Source organism: Cebus imitator, unplaced genomic scaffold (assembly GCF_001604975.1).
Source record: "Cebus imitator isolate Cc_AM_T3 unplaced genomic scaffold, Cebus_imitator-1.0 Scaffold117, whole genome shotgun sequence".
NCBI classification, from domain to species: domain Eukaryota; kingdom Metazoa; phylum Chordata; class Mammalia; order Primates; family Cebidae; genus Cebus; species Cebus imitator.
In genome coordinates this window covers 7,787,019-7,804,410 of record NW_016107432.1, presented here as the reverse complement: position 1 = coordinate 7,804,410, position 17,392 = coordinate 7,787,019, and the positions used below count along the sequence as shown (strand labels likewise).

The window sequence follows — 17,392 nt, the reverse complement described above, 5'->3', positions numbered from 1 at the left end:
TGAAATCACTTAAGGCTCACATATACACTGAAACGCTATGCTGCTGTGAAAAGCAATGAGAGAACTCTCATATATTTATGTCAAAAATCTTCAAGTTTCAGAGTAAAGCAAAAAGCAGAAATAGACAGATAATAGACAGGTAAGTACAAAAGCAGTTAACTCTTGAACAACATGGGTTTTAATTGCCTGGTTCCACTTAATGTGGATTTCCTTTCAATTAAAGTTACATCAATATTAAGTGAAATAAGGCAGCCACAGAAAGAAAAAAAATCACATGTTCATACGCATATATGTGAGCAAAAAGAGGTGATCTCATGGAGGTAGAGGGCGGAAGGATAGTTCCCACAGGTGGGGAAGGGTGTGGGGGGAGATGAAAGAGGCGGGTTAATGAGTACGAACATACAATCAGATAGAAGAAATATGATCTAGTGTTCAATAGCAGAGTGGGGGGCTATAGTTAATAACAATGTATTTTCTATTTCACAATAACTAGAAGAGAGGACTTAAATGTTCTCAACACATAAAAATGATAAATACATGGGGTGAGAGATGCCCTAAATACCCTGACTTGATCATTATACATCCTATGTATGTAACAAAATATTACCAAATACCCCATAAATATGTACAAATATTATGTATCAATTAAAAAATTTTAAGTTGCACTGAGTGTACCTGTGTTTCCTGTCTCCCCTTCCACCTCCTTCAACTCTTCCACCTCTGCCACCCCTGAGACAGCAAGACAAATCCCTCCTCTTATTCCTCCTCCTCTCAGCCTGCGAAGACTGGCTTCAATTCAATGTGAATGTAAATTGAAGATGATGAGGATCAAGATCTTTATAATGATCCACTTCCACTTAATGAACATTAAATACATTTTCTCTTCCTCATGATTTTCTTAAGAACATTTTCTTTTCCCTAACTTACTTTTTTTTACACATATTTAATAACATACAAGGAATTGCTGGCAAGATGGCTGAACAGGAACAGCTCCATTGTGCAGCTCCCAGAGAGATTGATGCAGAAGACAGGTGATTTCTGCATTTCCAGCTGAGGTACCTGGTTCATCTCACTGGGACAGGTTGGACAGTGGGTACAGCCCAAGGAGGCCGAGCCAAAACAGGGTGGGGTGTCACTTCACCCAGGAAGTACAAGAGCCCCGGGAACTCCCTCTTCTAGCTAAGGGAAGCCATCAGGGACTGTACCCTGCACTCCGGCCCAGATACTGTGCTTTTCCCATGGTCTTTAAAACCCACAAACCCGGAGATCTCCTCCAGTGCCTATAATACCAGGGCCCTGGTTTCCAGCACAAAACTGGGCGGCCATTTCGGAAGACACCAAGTCAGCTGCAGCAATGCAAAATGCAAAAGCAATGGCAACAAAAGCCAAAATAGACAAATGGGATCTAATTAAACAAAAGAGCTTCTGCAAAGCAAAAGAAACTATCATCAGAGTGAACAGGCAGCCTACAGAATGGGAGAAAATTTTTCAATCTATCCATCTGACAAAGGGCTAATATCCGGAATCTACAAAGAACTTAAACAAATTTACAAGAAAAAAAGCAAACAGCCCCATCTAAAAGTGGGCAAAGGATGTGAACAGACACTTCTCAAAAGGAGACATTTATGCAGCCAACAAACATAGGAAATAAAGCTCATCATCACTGGTTATTAGAGAAATGCAAATCAAAACCACAGTGAGATACCATCTTATGCCAGTTAGAATGGTGATCATTAAAAATCTGGAGACAGCAGATGCTGGAGAGGATGCAGAGAAATAGGAACACTTTTACACTGTTGGTTGAGTGTAAACTAGTTCGACCATTGTGGAAGACAGTCTGGTAATTCCTCAAGGATCTAGAACTAGAAATACCATTTAACCCAGCAATCCCATTACTGGGTATATACCCAAAGGATTATAAATCATTCTATTATAAAGACACATGTATATGTATGTTTATTGTGATACTGTTGACAATAGCAAAGACTTGAAACCAACCCAAATGCCCATCAATGATAGACTGAATAAAGAAAATGTGGCACATATACACCATGGAATGCTATGCAACCGTAAAAAGGATGAGTTCATGTCCTTTGCAGGAACATGGATGAAGCTGGAAACCATCATTCTTAGCAAACTAACACAAGAACAGAAAACCAAACACGGCATGTTCTCATTCATAAGTGGAAATTGAACAATGAGGGGAGGGGAACATCACATACCAGGGCCTGTTGGGGGGTGGTGGGCTAGGGGACGGATAGCATTAGGAGAAATACCTAACGTAGATGATGAGGGGGTGGACACAGCTAACCACCATGGCATGTGTATAACTATGTAACAAACCTGCATGTTCTGCACATGTACCCCAGAACTTAAAGTATTAAAATAAAAAAAATACAAAAAACTGTTTATGTTATTTGTAAGGCTTCTGACAACAGTAGGCTATTAATATAATGTCCTATTTGGGGGGAGTCAGAAGTTACAAGCATGAGTTCTACTCATGCACATCATGCACAGGACTTAGCCAAAGACTTGAGGATGCCCTCAAGATCTCTGGAGAGCTCTCTCTCTCTCTCTCTCTCTTTCTGTTGGAGCTACCTTGTCTTTGGGAACTCTGCCATACGAACTGTAGACACAGTAGCTTCTGAAAGTTTGATTTTTCTTTGCTTAACCTGGTAAGCCTGGTGGGCTCCACCTGTGATGTGTGACCCCTGCGATGTGTGGGGTCAGCACCACAACCCCCATGTTGTTCAAAGGTCAGATAGCCAGATGATTGATAGCCAGATAGATAGATAGATGAATAAACAGACAGACAGACAGATAGATACAGACAGGCAGATCTATTTCCAATCATTGGTAAGTAAAACATGAGCTGCATAATCTGTGGACTGCTCTGCAGACTGGCTCAGATGTTGAGACAAGAGAAAGAAGTCACATTCTCCGTCCTGGATAGGAATTCAGCAAAAAAGGGCTTGGCCAAGAGCCATTTTGAGTAACAGTGTTATAGTCCAACAGATCTGACAAACTTGCCCCAAGCTGAGGAGAGTGGCTTGAGACCAGGGCAGGTGGCCAGAATGTCCCTGAACCGAGTGGACACTGTACTTGGGCAGCCCCCTTGGCTGCCCTCCCGGGGGGCTGGGGGTGGTGGGACTGACCCAGCTGAGCATCAGTTACAGCAACTTTGCCATCCCCCATGCCCTCAGGGGAACTGTATCCTTGCTGTGCTGTGAGGCCTTCCTGGGCCACGGGGACCTGTAGGGTCACCGAAGCCAATCCCTCTCCTGATGGGACTGTGGTAGCTTCCAGCACAGGCTGACATGCAGAAGGAAAGGAGTAGGTCAAAGGTCAAACTAAGACGAGGCCCATCCCCCCTAAACCAACCACAGCAGAGGTTTGGAGAGGAGGACGGACCAACAGAGACCTCCCGACTGGTACTCCCCACCAAATATTCTCTAGAAAGTGCCTAAATCTTGTTGATTTTACTTCAAAACATCTAAGCTGCTCAGTGCAGCTTCACAGACCTCACGACCTGGCTCCCACTCACCTCCTAACGCTCCCTTTTCCATACTCAGTACTCAGTGGAAAACACTCAGCCTTTTTGAGAACAAATTTTTTTTTTTTTTTTTGAGACGGAGTTTTGCTCTTGTTACCCAGGTTAGAGTGCAATGGCGCGATCTCGGCTCATCACAACCTCCGCCTCCTGGGTTCAGGCAATTCTCCTGCCTCAGCCTCCTGAGTAGCTGGGATTACAGGCACGCGCCACCATGCCCAGCTAATTTTTTGTAGTTTTAGTAGAGACGGGGTTTCACCATGTTGACCAGGGTGGTCTCGATCTCCTGACCTCGTGATCCACCCACCTCAGCCTCCCAAAGTGCTGGGATTACAGGCTTGAGCCACCGCGCCCGGCCCAAGAACAAATATTTTAAAGCAGACCTGGTATGGAACCACAAGGTGGGCCTCAATACATTCCAAAGAGACTTTATAAATACTTTGATCTCTAACTAAGATGCAATGAAATTAGCAATCAATAACAAATCAGTAACACTTCAGGAAGAATCCGCAGAAGGGCATCACCTTGGTAGTGGGAATAAATTAGTCTGGATTAAACGCAGCTCTTAACCCAAGCTAACAGAGCTTCAAAGCAAGTCTTCAAAGGGTAAAACGGATTCCAGGTAACTCAACTACCTGTTAGAGCTCTAACACTATTAAAGAGAACACAATGGAATCCACTACCCAACACGTACAATTTACAATGCCCAGCATCCATTCTTCTTAGCAGAAATATATGATCCATAAACCAGAGAAAACACAATCAATAGAAATGAGACAGATGGTGGAACAAGCAGATAAGGACATTGAAACAGCAATTAGAAAGAGAAATAAGGTCTAAGAATTGGGAGGCTACGAAGTTGTAATCATTTGTTGACATTATGACTATGCAAAACATCAACAGAATTAACAGATAAATCCCAGGAGGTAGGTGCTTCTATTATCCACACTTGAATGATGGGTATGCTAAGGTGGAGAGAGGTTAAGTAACTTGCTCAAGGTCACACAGCTAGAACATGGCAGAGCTAGGACCCTGGAGCCAACAGTCTGGCTCCTAGGATAGCATACGGGAGCCTGGAAAGGCTTATTAAAATTAGTTACATGTTTTATGCCAGCGTTGAATAACATAAAACATATAATTGAATCATTCACAATTATAGCCAAACCTATACTGTGTCTGGGAATCACCATAAAGAAAACACAAGCCCTTATATATAAGGTCACCGTAAGATTTCTCTCCTAAGCTGAGAGAGAAAGCGGGGGTTCATGGGAAGGGACTTGGGGATGATAAGGAACCTGGAACTGTCTCAAGCAAATTGAGATGTATGATCACCCTACTCACAAAACAACCGGTCAATTTCCTTACAGGTCCTACAAGAAGCTCCAAATAAAATAAGAAATATTCTACCCTTTTGGATAGGATAGGCAACTGCTAAATGAATATGTAAGTTCAACGTAATCATAATAGAAATGTATTCAGAAACTTGATTAACTTATTCTAAAATGTATATGCCCTCCAATGTCTTCCAGGTTACAAATTCTGTATCTGTGCATTTGTAATCGGTCCATCAGAAGGACTGGGCATTGGTAGCTGAGTCTCCCATTTCTGATCTGCCCACTTCGGCCCAACAGGATAGCTGCCTGTGACCAGAACTGACACCGTCCTCCCTAAATCCACCAGTTGTAAAGAAAAAGTAGGCAACCTGAGGCTCATATTTGTCTGTCAGTCTCTCCTTTCCTCCAGGAATCAGTCATACAGATCTTCCTGAATTACTCACACAAGTCAAGGTAGAGCTACAGAGTAGTCGGGTGGGTTTTCTATCTGAAAGCAGGATGCAGACTTCCAAATGCTAGATGGAAGAATTGACTGCTCACCTGAAACTGTGAACATCTCAAAAGCAGAAACTTAAAACCGTGCCTAGCACAGAGAAAACACCACACAAAACATTCCCTAAAGAAGGAAGCAGAAAGAACAGGGACAGGGGAGAGCAGAGAAGGGCAAGGAAAAGACAGAAAATGAGAGAAAGGAGGAGATGGGGAGGCAGTGGCAAGAACCCAAAAGAGTCCTAGCAGCTCCCCACAGTCCCAGCGACAGGCCTGGGCTATGGAGGCAGACACACCAACTCTACCACTCACTGCTGGTATGGCTGCAGACAATTTTCCTAGCCCTTCCTGGCCTCTCTTTCCCCTTCTGTTGGATAGAGAAGTCTAGACAAGGGCCGTATCAATTTGGGGCTGAGGGTTGGTGTGGATATCTACAGCAGATTTACGTCAAGAAAGGGGTCACCCAGCAGGCGCTCCTAGTCCGAGTAGACTCTGCAGCCCAACAGTGAAGTTAAAGTCCGTCTGGGGACAGCACATGGCCTGCCAGGCTTGGGATCCACAATGGGCCTCTTGGGCAGTGTCAGCAAGACGCAGCTCCATCTTTCCAGCTTCATGGACTCCAGGGGACCTCCTACTCTCAAGACGTGATTCTGGCGGTTAATTTTATGTGGCTGGAAAACTGGGCTAGGAGGTGCCCAGATGGCTGGTAAAACATTATTTTGGGGTGTGTCTGTGAGGATGTTTCTGAAAGAGATTAGCATCTTTTTATCTTATTATTTTATTTTATTGAGACACAATCTCACTCTGTCGCCCAGGCTGGAGTGCAATGGTGCAATCTTGGCTCACTGCAACCTCTGCCTCCCAGCTTCGAGCAATTCTCCTGCCTTAGCCTCCTGAGTAACTGGGATTACAGGTGTGCAACACCACACCCAGCTAATTTTTTTGTATTTTTAGTAGAGACTGGGTTTTAATATGTTGGCCAGGCTGATCTCAAATTCAACCTCAAATGATCCACCTGCCTTGGCCTCCCAAAGTGCTGGGATTACAGGCATGAGCCTGGCCTGGAAGAAATTAGCATCTCAATCAGCAGACAGTGAGGATTACCCTCCCCAGTGTTGGTGGGCATCATCCAATCCCCAGGGCCTGAAGAGAACAGAAAGGTAGGAAAAGAATGAATTTCTCTTCCGGAGCTGGGACGTCCGTCTTCTCCTTGCCCTTGGACATCTAAAGTGCTCCTGGTTCTCTGGCCTTGGGTCTCTCAGACTGACACCAGCAGCTCCCCCAGTTCTCAGGCCTTGAAACTGAATCATACCACCAGGTCTGCCGGTTCTATACCCTCCAGATGGCAGACAATGGACCTTCTCAGCCTCCATAATTGCATGATCAAATTCCCCAAATAAATCTGAATAAATCTCCTCCTATCTACCCTCTTCCCACCCTCCCTCCCTCCCTCCCTGTCTGTCTGTCTGTCTATCTATCTATCTCCTATGGGTTCTGTTTCTCTGGAAAACAATGATCAATACAACCGTCAAGCAACTCTTAGTTGCGAGCATTCACAGAATGAGAGCTGTCATTTTTCCCACTGCAAATAAAACATCTGAACAACTGCCATGCAAGTGCTAGGAGACATAATCGATCAATTTCAGGAGGAATGTCAAAGCTGTCAACTCAAGAGTGCCTATTCTCTTGGCACCTGCCACAATGAAATGGCCGACTGTGAAGATGGACTGTCACAGGAAGGTCACAGATGACAAACGCCTCGTGTCTGCCTTTCTTTGTGAGGCCTGGATCACGTAGCACGTGGAGCTGCTCCATTAGCAGGGAAGAAGACAAGTGCTGCAGCCTGCTCCAAAGCTGAAAGGCACCCTGCAAATGCCCTGTGACTAGCGGGCTACCGTTGCCACAAGTCGCATTTCACAGAGGCAGGAGCCAAGGCGCGCTCACCCTGCATTGTGAAACTGTGGGAAATAACCGCAATTGTTTGGGGGAAACATTCTTTGACGGTCCTGATCAGGGCATGTGGTCAGGAGATGGTGTGACAGCGACAGAGCACAGAGAACTTCTGCTTCCTGTGCTGCATCTGCCACTGCCCGGCTACAGGATCCTGGGCAAAGTCACTAACCTCTCAGAGACTCAGTTTCCACATCCATAAAACAGGGACGTTGATGGTTCTTACTTGTTGTGGAAATTGGGAAGGGTAAAGGATGTCATGAACAAGGCATAGGTCAGTAATGCAGCAAGAATGCAGGGTCTGAAGACCAGTTGTGACCCTGGAGTCACTTCACCTCCCTGTGCCTCCAAGTCCTTATCTCTCACAGACTAATGACAGTGGCACTTCTCTTAGGGGCTGTGTGAGGATTAGAGTGGATAGATGGAAAGCACTGAGCTCTCAGTGCACCTCACCAGCATATACGGGGATTATGAGCGTACATAAGGTACTCGTACATAGAACTCACGTATGGATGGCTCATATGTACACATCCATACATACTTATACCTCTCTCTTATGCATATATTAATACATACACATACACACACATATAGTGTCTAGCAAGGTGCCTGGCACTACAACACAAATGAAGGAAGCAGGCACCATTCTTATTCAATGCCATCACTTTTTAAGTTCTCTAATCAGTGCATAAGACAAAAGTGAAATCTAAATCACCCTGGGAAACACCTTAGGGAGCAAGAACCAGCCAGTCCTTCCTCCACTGCTGGAGCAGATGGCTGTGTCTTCAGCCCAGGGCCAGGTGAAGGGTCTGGCTTGTGTGTGTGGGCTGGGATGTAGAACAAAGGTCTGCCCCAAATGTAACCGGCAGAGGTGAGCTCAGGGCAGGGAATGGTGCCGAGACAGCCTCCGGGAAACACAGACCTCCAGCGCCCTTCGCCTCCCCATCCCGGTCCCGTGAATACCTCTGCTCACCTGCTGAGCTCACCTAGCTGGTTCAGCGATCTTTACTCTTGCACCCTGTTCTTCTTGGTCGTTGTTATGAATTGCTCCTTCTTTCTTTTCTTTTCTTTTTTTTTTTTTTGCCAAATGCCTTTTGTGGAACTCCCCTAGGTGTCTATGAATGTGTGGCAGGTAAGATGGGCAAGCTGGAAAGACCCATGCTTCCTATCCAAATAGACATGGCTTTGAGTTGTAAAGGTCACACCTATGAGTTGGATGGTCCTGAACAAGTCATACAGCCCGCTGGTGATGCTGCCCCTCATGCATCAACTGGATAAGGTGACCCAGTACACAAGGATTCCCAAGGCAGGCTGTCATTGTGTGTATCCTCTGCACCATGGACATCCTCAGATGTCTCTTCCCCACCTGCCTTGGACCCTTGTTCATGCTATGAAAGAAGTGATAACTAGTATCTCCAGCCAATTACATGGGACCAGGATGCCAGTGTGAACTAGGAGACGCTGCACAGAGGGTGAGTACTGGAATTAAAAACCAAAAAGTAATGGAAAGAAACTAAGAAAGAAATGGGGTGATGAAAGATATGAAGCCTTACAAATTTCGAAATAAAACAAAAATCCTGAACAGAGCAAAAACAAAGAGAAAAAAATTAAAAGGCAAAGAAAACAATATTTTATACTTGCCACCAAGAGAAAATGTAAACGGTTGTGAAAATAAGTAATCTGATACCTAAGTTGCTGAAACTTTGTATTATTGGGTGCCTTAAAGGAACATGATTACAGGGCCTGCGTCACATGACAGGCAGCTGTAACCTACGCAGCTGCACTCTTGTTTCCCTGATTACAGGTTAGCCTTCTTCCCAGCCTATGTTGTTTTGTAAAATGCCGTAAAAGACTGAAGCGTGCCAGAAAAGACCCCTTTCCTCTGCACTGTTGATCTTCCTTACAGATTCACTTCCCTCTTCCCTCTCACACAGACTTCATGGGTATGATATTTGCCAAGATGGAATGTTAAATATACTCTTCTAAATTGGAAAGGAAATGAAAACAAGCCATACAGAAAAGAAAACAAACTGTAACTAATTAAACTGTTGTAACTTAAAACCAGACTTGTAGAGAAAATGGTGTAATCCTGTTAAATCTTTTTATTTTATTCCTATATAATGAAGACCTTAACTTTTAGCTTTAGAGTGCTGACCCCATTTCTCTGCAGTCTGTTTCCCAGATGGCAATTCCCAGGTTGTCTCTTGGATAAACTCTCAAAAACTGGGTGCAGAGTCTTTCAATTATTTCAGGTTGACATGGTTCTTAAAAAAAAGAAAAAGAAAAAAGCTACAGGAAGGAATGTGCTTAGTTCCTTCTATTAAAATGACTAATTTGGGCAAAAAAGGAGATGGATCTGCTGGTTTGGGATCCGTAAGGGATCGGAGCTGAGCTTTAGGAAGAGGATGCTCGCTGCTGCAGGAGAGTCAACTGGAAGGAAGAGGAAACAAACAGGAAACAGTAGGGAGCCCACTGCGTGCAACTCGGCAGAAAGGGTGCTTGGCAAGGCCGGAAGCAGGAGGAGATGGATTAGACATAAGCATGAGACAGAGCAGGAGGAGATGAGGTAGGGGCCAGGGAAGGGTTATGGAGGATGCTGAGGTCCAGCCTTGAGCCGCTGGGTGGGAGTGGTGCTGTCTGCACCTGATGTCCCCATGGGTCACCACCTCTGCATCACCTTCTCCCCCAGACATTCATCCTGTGACTCTGCTGCAAGGGTGCTGTTGACATGGCACCCATCTTTCTCGGCCTGGCCTTTGAGCAGGTTCCTCCACGGGGCTGCTTCCCCTTCCCTGGCCAGGACCCCGCACTCCAGAAAAGCAGCCTTGTCACAGGGCTTCAACCCTCTGGGCTCCCTCTGTGCACCGTGGCCTCCGGCACGGTCCTGGATACACATTCCCTCTGCCAAACCAAACCCCAGCTTTCCCTTCATGAGCAGCTCTTCTCCGACAACAGCCACCTTCACTCTGGTGGGTTTCGCCTCTAACAGAGGATCACAAAGCAGCTGGTCCTGGGGGAAAGGCCCCCTCCACCCCCAAGGGTGGCGATCTCCTCCCTGTGCCAGGAGCTCAATGTGCACAACACCTGCCCTCTCTCCAGCTCTCTCCTCTTCTGGCTGTAAGCTGGGAATAAACCGGGACAGCTTGGCTTCCCTCTCTTGCTTCTCTCTGGGACCCCGATTTCTGCTTCCCCAGGGGTAGGCTGTGCCCCCCTCCCCAGGAACCTCCTAGTGATACTGTGATTGGGTTATGGAGTCTGTTTAATTCTCAGGTAGTTTAGCAGCTCTCACATTGATGTATATATCTCTTGAATTAGCCTTTACCAATAGGGAAGATGACATTGTGCCTCTATCTGCCTAATCTTTGTCTTACTGTTCAATTTCCTATAGAAGCTGGGTGGGAATACGGTTGCCACTTTCCAGATCCCTTAAAACATCAACAACCTGGACACACTTGATAGGAGACACTGACCGTGCCCAGAGCAGTTTCTATGAGATCATGCATTTGTGTTCTGAGAAATGCACCAGCACTAAAATAAAAAAAAAAAGCAAAAGAAACTAGAAAAAGGAGATAGATGGAAGGTAAGAACAAACCAGCAGCTCTAAAGCATGGCTTCATGCATAATTCACGGAACATACTCCTCTTGGGAATCCACCCTTTGCAGGGTGCTGGGGAGGGCAGCCAGGCAGCCAGGCTGCGGTCACATGGCTTCTACTCTCAGGCGGCACCTCTGCAGAGACCGCGCCTCCTCTCCCACCTACAGTCCACCCTGCTTCCAGCCTACTTCGCCTGGAAGGTCACGCCATCTTATTCCTTTCCTTAATAGCACTGATGACAGCCTATCATTCTAAGTGTTCATCGTCCATCTCCCCCAACTAGAAGGTGCTCTCCTCTACTGGAGCGCAGGGGCCAGAGCTGCCTCAGTCACTGCCGCAGCCTCAGAGTTCACTGACACAATGCCTGGGATACTGTTGTTTTCCCAAAATACTTGTGGAACAAACTACCCATGTGATACGTGCCACGGTAAGAAAGAGCTGGAAGTGGGGTGAGACGAGTGGGAAAATCTAGGGTGTTCAGGGAAGGCTTTTTGGAAGGGGAGACATCCAAGAGCTGAGGGAACACCTCAGCGCAGCAAAGGGCAAAAGTGATTTATCCAGGTAAATAAAGGCAGAAAAGTAATTCCAGAAAGAGAGAAGAACACAGGTGAAAGCATCCTAGGAGACTGTGGAGTGTGTGCTAGAACATCACATATAAAACAGGGCTGGGCGAGGTGATGGCTCACGCCTGTAATCCCAGCACTTTGGAAGACAAGGTGGGCAGATCACCTGAGGTCAGGAGTTTGGAGACCAACCTGGCCAACATAATGAAACCCCATCTCTACTAAAAATGCAAAAATTAGCTGGGCGTGATGGCAGGCACCTGTAATCCCAGCTACTCGGAAGGCTGAGGCAGGAGAACCTGGGAGGTGGAGATTTCAATGAGCCGAGATCACACCACTGCACTCCAACCTGGGTGACAGAGCGAGACTCCATCTCAAAAGAAAACAAACAAAAAAACAGGGCTGGAGGGAAGAGCCCAGTCAGCTTGTGGGAGCATGGAGGAGAGTGTGAGAGATACAGAGTGTGATGGAGGTGAAACGGCAGATGCATACGCCCCAGGACAGAGCCAGGCACAAATATAGCAAGTGCTCAGCCAATAGAGGCAGCACCCGAGCTGAAGCCTGAAAGATACTGTGAGATCCCCAGGCTGAGAAGTAGAGGGAGAGGGTTCCAGGCAGAAGGCACTGGGGCGGGGCCCAGGGGGAGGGTCTTCCCACTCTTTCTTACCATCGCACCTGAGCGAATGAGTGGTTGGGTGGAAAGGGACAGCACAGCCCCCAGGGGCTCTGTGTGTCTGCAAATGTGTCAGCTATGAGCCCCGCCATGTGCAGAGGGAAACGGCGGGTGAAGCAGAAGTCTGACCTTTTCAGCCAGGTCTTCAGCGGCCTGTTCCTCACAGAGGTGGATTTTATCTTCGATGCACTTCTTCAGAAGCTCTCCCTTGCTTTTACTCTTGGATCGTGACTTTCTCGCCTTGGACTGCGGCTGGAGAGGGGTCGGGGAAGACACTGGTAAGAAGGTGATCCCCAGCAAGTCCATGCAGCCCACGCCGGGCTTCACAGCCCAAGAGAAGTTTCTGCAGCTCCCAGAACTGAAAAACTCTGCCTTACGCCAGAGGGGAGGAGAGAGGTATGTTTTTCTGGAAGGAGCTCAGTTTCAGAGCCTTTGGTCTTCACACACTCTGGTGGGCTCTTTCCACCAAAGGGAGGAGAGGGAGCCTGGTGGGCAGAACCTCAGCTCTGGAGTCACACAGCGGACCCAACCCATGTCCACCTCCTAACTAGCTGTGGGACCTCAGAGCCGTCAGCCTCTCTGGGAAGGGGATGCGATGAGCGAGGTCCTTGTTCTTGCAATGCTTCCATGACAGTGGAGAAAACAATCTGAAAAGATGAAAACTAACTAAGGATACTAGGAGGCAAGTCAGGCTGGCGGGCAGGACCCGGAGCCTGGGGTATAGACTGGGGCTGGAAGGAAATAGCCCTAAAGAGGGCTGGGCAGGGAGCCCAGCCTGCAACTCCCAGGCAGTGATGTCAAACCTGAAACTGGCCTCGACAGGAGGTTTTACACCAGGGAAATGGGCAGATGCTACAAGTCAGGATTCCCCTTCCCACCTTCCCTCTCCCCTGAGGGCTCTCCCAGCACGGGTCTGGTCAGGGGCCAGGCCACAGGGAGCCTTGAGGTCTGCTGGAACTTGTGTCCCAGCCCAGAGAGCCACAGAAAGTGCTGAAGGAAGAGGGTGGTGAGTCTGACCTGCACATCTCTTTAGAGTTTGCTAGTGCCTTAGAAACTCACGTCTGTGAATGGTCTGGGAGCACTGGGGACCACCGGCAGATGAGGTTGAACAGTAGACACTATCTGTTTTATGGGTCTAGATCAAAGAGAAGTATGCAGGGAAGAAATGTGGGGGTTCCCTGGTGATGACGTGACAGGAGGGTGAGGACAGCCAAGGGATGCGGAATGCACTAAGCACCCGCTGACACTGCCATTGCTCCACCTGTCCCCATACGCCCTCATTCCACCCATTTTATAGATGAAAACATGAAGACTAAAACAACTATTTTTTCCCCAGGCCTTGGTGCTCAGGAAACCGGGAGTAGGCTCTCCTGCCACCTTTTCCGCTGCTATCTGGGGACTGAGCAAGAGAAGGGAGCTGCCGCTCCATCTGTGCAAAGCCTGGCCCTGCTGGCCCACGTGGAGCGAGCGCCTTCATAACAGGGAAGATGACGTCTGCCCCTCTGAGGCAGTGGCCAAAGCCATTTCCATCTGAAAACCAAGCACCCTGGGCGGCTTTGAAGGCAGAAACCTCATTTCCACTGGGACTCACCAGCTTCAAAGCAGGGGAAGCAGTGGGTCATGGACTCCCTCCCCTCATTTCGGTGATGTCGAAATTATTTTCCCCTATTGTTCCAAAATATTTGAATTTTTGATCATGTATCCCTTACTCTTGAACCACCACACATGCTGTATCTCCCATATCCTTGTAAGAAAGAAACGGGGGGAAAAAAGGACATAAACAAATTTAAAAGAATATAAGAGCTTCCAAGTTGTTTCTGCATGCACTAGTTTATATTCAGAAAGAATATGTCTGAGTTTTTTTATTTCTCTAAAAGAAAAGAAGTGAGTTTAAAGTCAGGAAACACCAGCTCCCAGCCCCGTTCTCTCCTTCCAATAGGGCCACTCACTTCTCCTCTGCTGCTCTGTTTTCTCATCTGTAAAATGGGATATCATACTGACTTCTTAGCACTGCTGTGAACTTTAGGTGAGACCAGGTAAGCTTCAGTGATGTTAATGTTTTCGGTCTCAACATATTATTATCATAAGAGAAGCCCCAGTGTTTAGCACACATCTGGTGCTCGGCTAGTGGGATGTTTAAGCCAACAAAATTTACTGCACACCTACTATGCACTTGGTACTCTTGAGTGGTGAATGGGCCGGGGAGCTTATTTTTAGTGGAAGCCCAGACCATGGGGAAATCAAGGAACCAGCACATTTCAGATAATGATAAATAAAATCATGAAACCAGCATGTGATAAAGAATGCCTAGGGAGAGGGTGATTTTAGGCAGGTGCCCAAGGAAGGCTTCTTGGTGGAGGTGGCATTTGAGCTGAGACCTCAATGGACTACAAAGCATGTATGTGGCAGAGAAAACAGAAGTTCGAAGGCCACATCTTATGTTGGGATCCCCAGATGCAGAGCCCGAGGCAGGGATTACGTGTACACAGTTTCCTGAAGGAGGTCTCTTTAGGATCAACCTGTTGGGGAACAAGGGAACAGGACAGGAAAGGGGAGAGCCAAGCAAGGCTGTGGTCTCAGGTAAAGTCGAGCCCAAACTGGTCCCTGGGGGCTCTGGAGCAAAAACTACACTAAACAGTTGTCTGCCCTCAGGCACATAATAGCTGCTCACTAAAAGGCAGCTGCTAGTCATCATCCTTTAAGGCCCTGTGCAAAAGCCCCTCTTTCCCTGACCCACCTGAGCTGAGTTGAGCATCCCTCCTCTATGCCATATAGAAAGGCCTTTTGTACCCAAAGTCAGTCATTAGCTGTGGCTGGAGGAGGGGTCAGGAGAGACCAAGTAATATCTCAGGCAAAGCAGCTTCCATCAGGAGAAGATTGTGGCTGGGTGAGACTAAGGTTTATGGCTGCTGGTGGATGGCGCAACAGCCCGGGCGTCAGGATTGGGGCACAGCACCAGTGGTGTCCACTATAAACTTTAAAGTTGGGACAGCCCTGGAGATTCCTGGAACAGCTGGACACTAACACAGCCAGAGAGGAGAGGATAGGGGAGCGTGAGGTGAGATGGGCTCAGGGTGGTGGAGAGGCCAGACCCTGTAGGGTCAGCAGCTGGGAGACAGCCCCGCTTCTGTAATCAAGAGGCAACTGACACGTCCATCCTACCTGCAGCTCGGGGGCCGCTAGGGCCTGGTCCAGCTTCAGGAACTCTGCTTCTCGCCACGCAGTCTGAAATCGCTGCAGCAGAACTCGGGCCCGGATTTTGGGGAGGGCCAAGCTCCTGTCCATCTGAGCGAAGCAGCCATGGACCTCCTGTCTCATCCTGAGCAGCTCCTCTTCAGACAGGGAGAAGACTGAGGAGCAGAGCTTCCTGGAAGGAAGAACAGAGATTCGCTCTTACACAGAGAAAGCCTGGGGGCTGGGCTGGGGTGGCGAAGCCAGAGATGCAAAGCTCATTCCTCAAATCCACATCTGGAGAAAAAGCATTGGCTCTTTAATCGTGCATTCCTGCCACGGGCGTTCCTTAAGTACCTAATGCATGCTATGCTGCGTAGGACATCGTATTGGAGCTAAGAATGAGAAATGAGCGAGGCAAGGCTATCGGGGTGTCTTTGAGGAGGAAGTAGGCCTTCCAGTGCCCATGACCTTGCAAATAACCTGGTCTCACTTCACAAACAGACATGAAAACAAAGTGTTGTCTGTGGGGCCTGGTCAAGAGCATTCTCTGTGTAGAACCAATAGACAGAGGAGACACACAATACTGAGCTCAAGGAGGGCAGGGAAATGGGAGTCCCTTGTGCTTGGCTCTGAAGGTTGATGATTGACAGCTATCATTCAGTGAAAACCGATTCCATGCTGGGAACCATGCTGAGGGACTTCGTGTTATGGGTTGAATTGTGGCTCCCAAAAAGATATATTCAAGTCCTAACCTGGGACCTGTGAATGTCAGTTTATTTGGAAACAGGGTTTTGCAGACGTAATTAAGAAGCTAAGATGAGGCTATACTGGGACACAGTGGGCCCTTCATGCAGTGCAACTGGTGTCCTTATAAGAAACGAGACAAACACACAGGGAAGGCATCTGATGCAGAGGAAGAGATTGGGGTGAGACGTCTACCAGCCAATGAATGCCAAGGATTGCCGCCAACACCAGCAGCTAAGAAAATACATGGAACCGATTGTCCCCTGGTGCCTTCAGAGCGAGCACGGTCCTGCCAATGCCTTGATCTTGGACTTCCAGGCTTCGGAACGGTGGGAGAATATATTTCTATTTTTTTAAGTCACCCAGTTTGTGGTACTTTGTTATGGTAGTGCTAAGAAACAAATGCATTGACCTACATCACTACTGCTCCTTACATCAAATTCCAGACCAAAAAAAAAAAGAAAATGGATAAAGAGTCCCTCTTCCTTTCTAGTGACGCCAACAGCCCTAAAGGAGACAAAGGCTACACAATTGCTTTCTCAGCCTCAAGGGGGCTGGTTCTGACCCATGAAATGTAAAAGGAAATCTGCTCAGAAAGTCTGGACAAAATTACTCACTGAACAGAGATTCTCTGTAGCTTTGTTTGGATGTTCTGTCAATACATCCAACACTGACAGATGCTTTAAAATTTAGAATTATCTGTAGAACACCCAAGGTGGTTGGCCAGAGTCAGGCTTACCATACCCAGATCTCAATGTGGGAATGTGGGGCTGTGGCTCAGCTAGAAAGGACTCTTGGGGAAAGGGAATGAGACCTTCAGAGACCATGCGGGCTCCCTACTGAAAATAGTCTGAAGGCCTGACCCCGTGTCATGTGACACCCATCTTGGGTTCCTCACTTCATGGGGCCCAGTGATTTTTAAAGCAATCTCTGGAAACTGCAACAGCTCCCTTGTAACTTCCCTAGTGCAAAGCCTTTGCCCCGCTGTTTGCTGGTTACGTGGAACCCGAAGTGAAAGCAGCTCTGAGATGACTCTGTCATTACTCCTGCCACCTTCAAACCAGATCGGCCCTCAGCAGTCTCGTCTTGATCCTCTGTTACGTAAGTGCCAAGAGAACACAGAAATACAAGAGGCGAGACCTTTGCCCCAAAGGAGTTTAAAATCAAGACAAGAACTTAGGAAAGAAGGCTCAAAGATACACTTTCTCTAGCAAAGATATTCCTCACTAATTCCTACTTTAGCCAGCCAGTTTCACAGCAACCCCATCTTGGCTGAAATCAGAAAGCTGCTAAAAATGTGCTTCAGGTCTATTGTGCAAA

At 47.4% G+C, this 17,392-nt stretch overlaps 1 protein-coding gene across 2 annotated transcripts in view; it reads right to left on the bottom strand.

Annotated features, from left to right (window-relative positions):
* The window catches only part of EVC2 (EvC ciliary complex subunit 2), a 159,034-nt gene that overhangs the window by 41,404 nt on the left and 100,238 nt on the right, over positions 1-17,392 (bottom strand). For both annotated transcript variants that reach the window (XR_001828310.2, XM_017539147.2), the window contains exons 15-16: positions 15,317-15,521; positions 12,284-12,406 (exon numbers count right to left, since the gene is read on the bottom strand). Coding sequence is in view for 1 of the 2 variants with exons in the window: in XM_017539147.2 (XP_017394636.1) it covers positions 12,284-12,406; positions 15,317-15,521 (328 nt within the window). In the remaining variant the exon portion in view is untranslated. The remainder of the gene's footprint in view (positions 1-12,283; positions 12,407-15,316; positions 15,522-17,392) is intronic.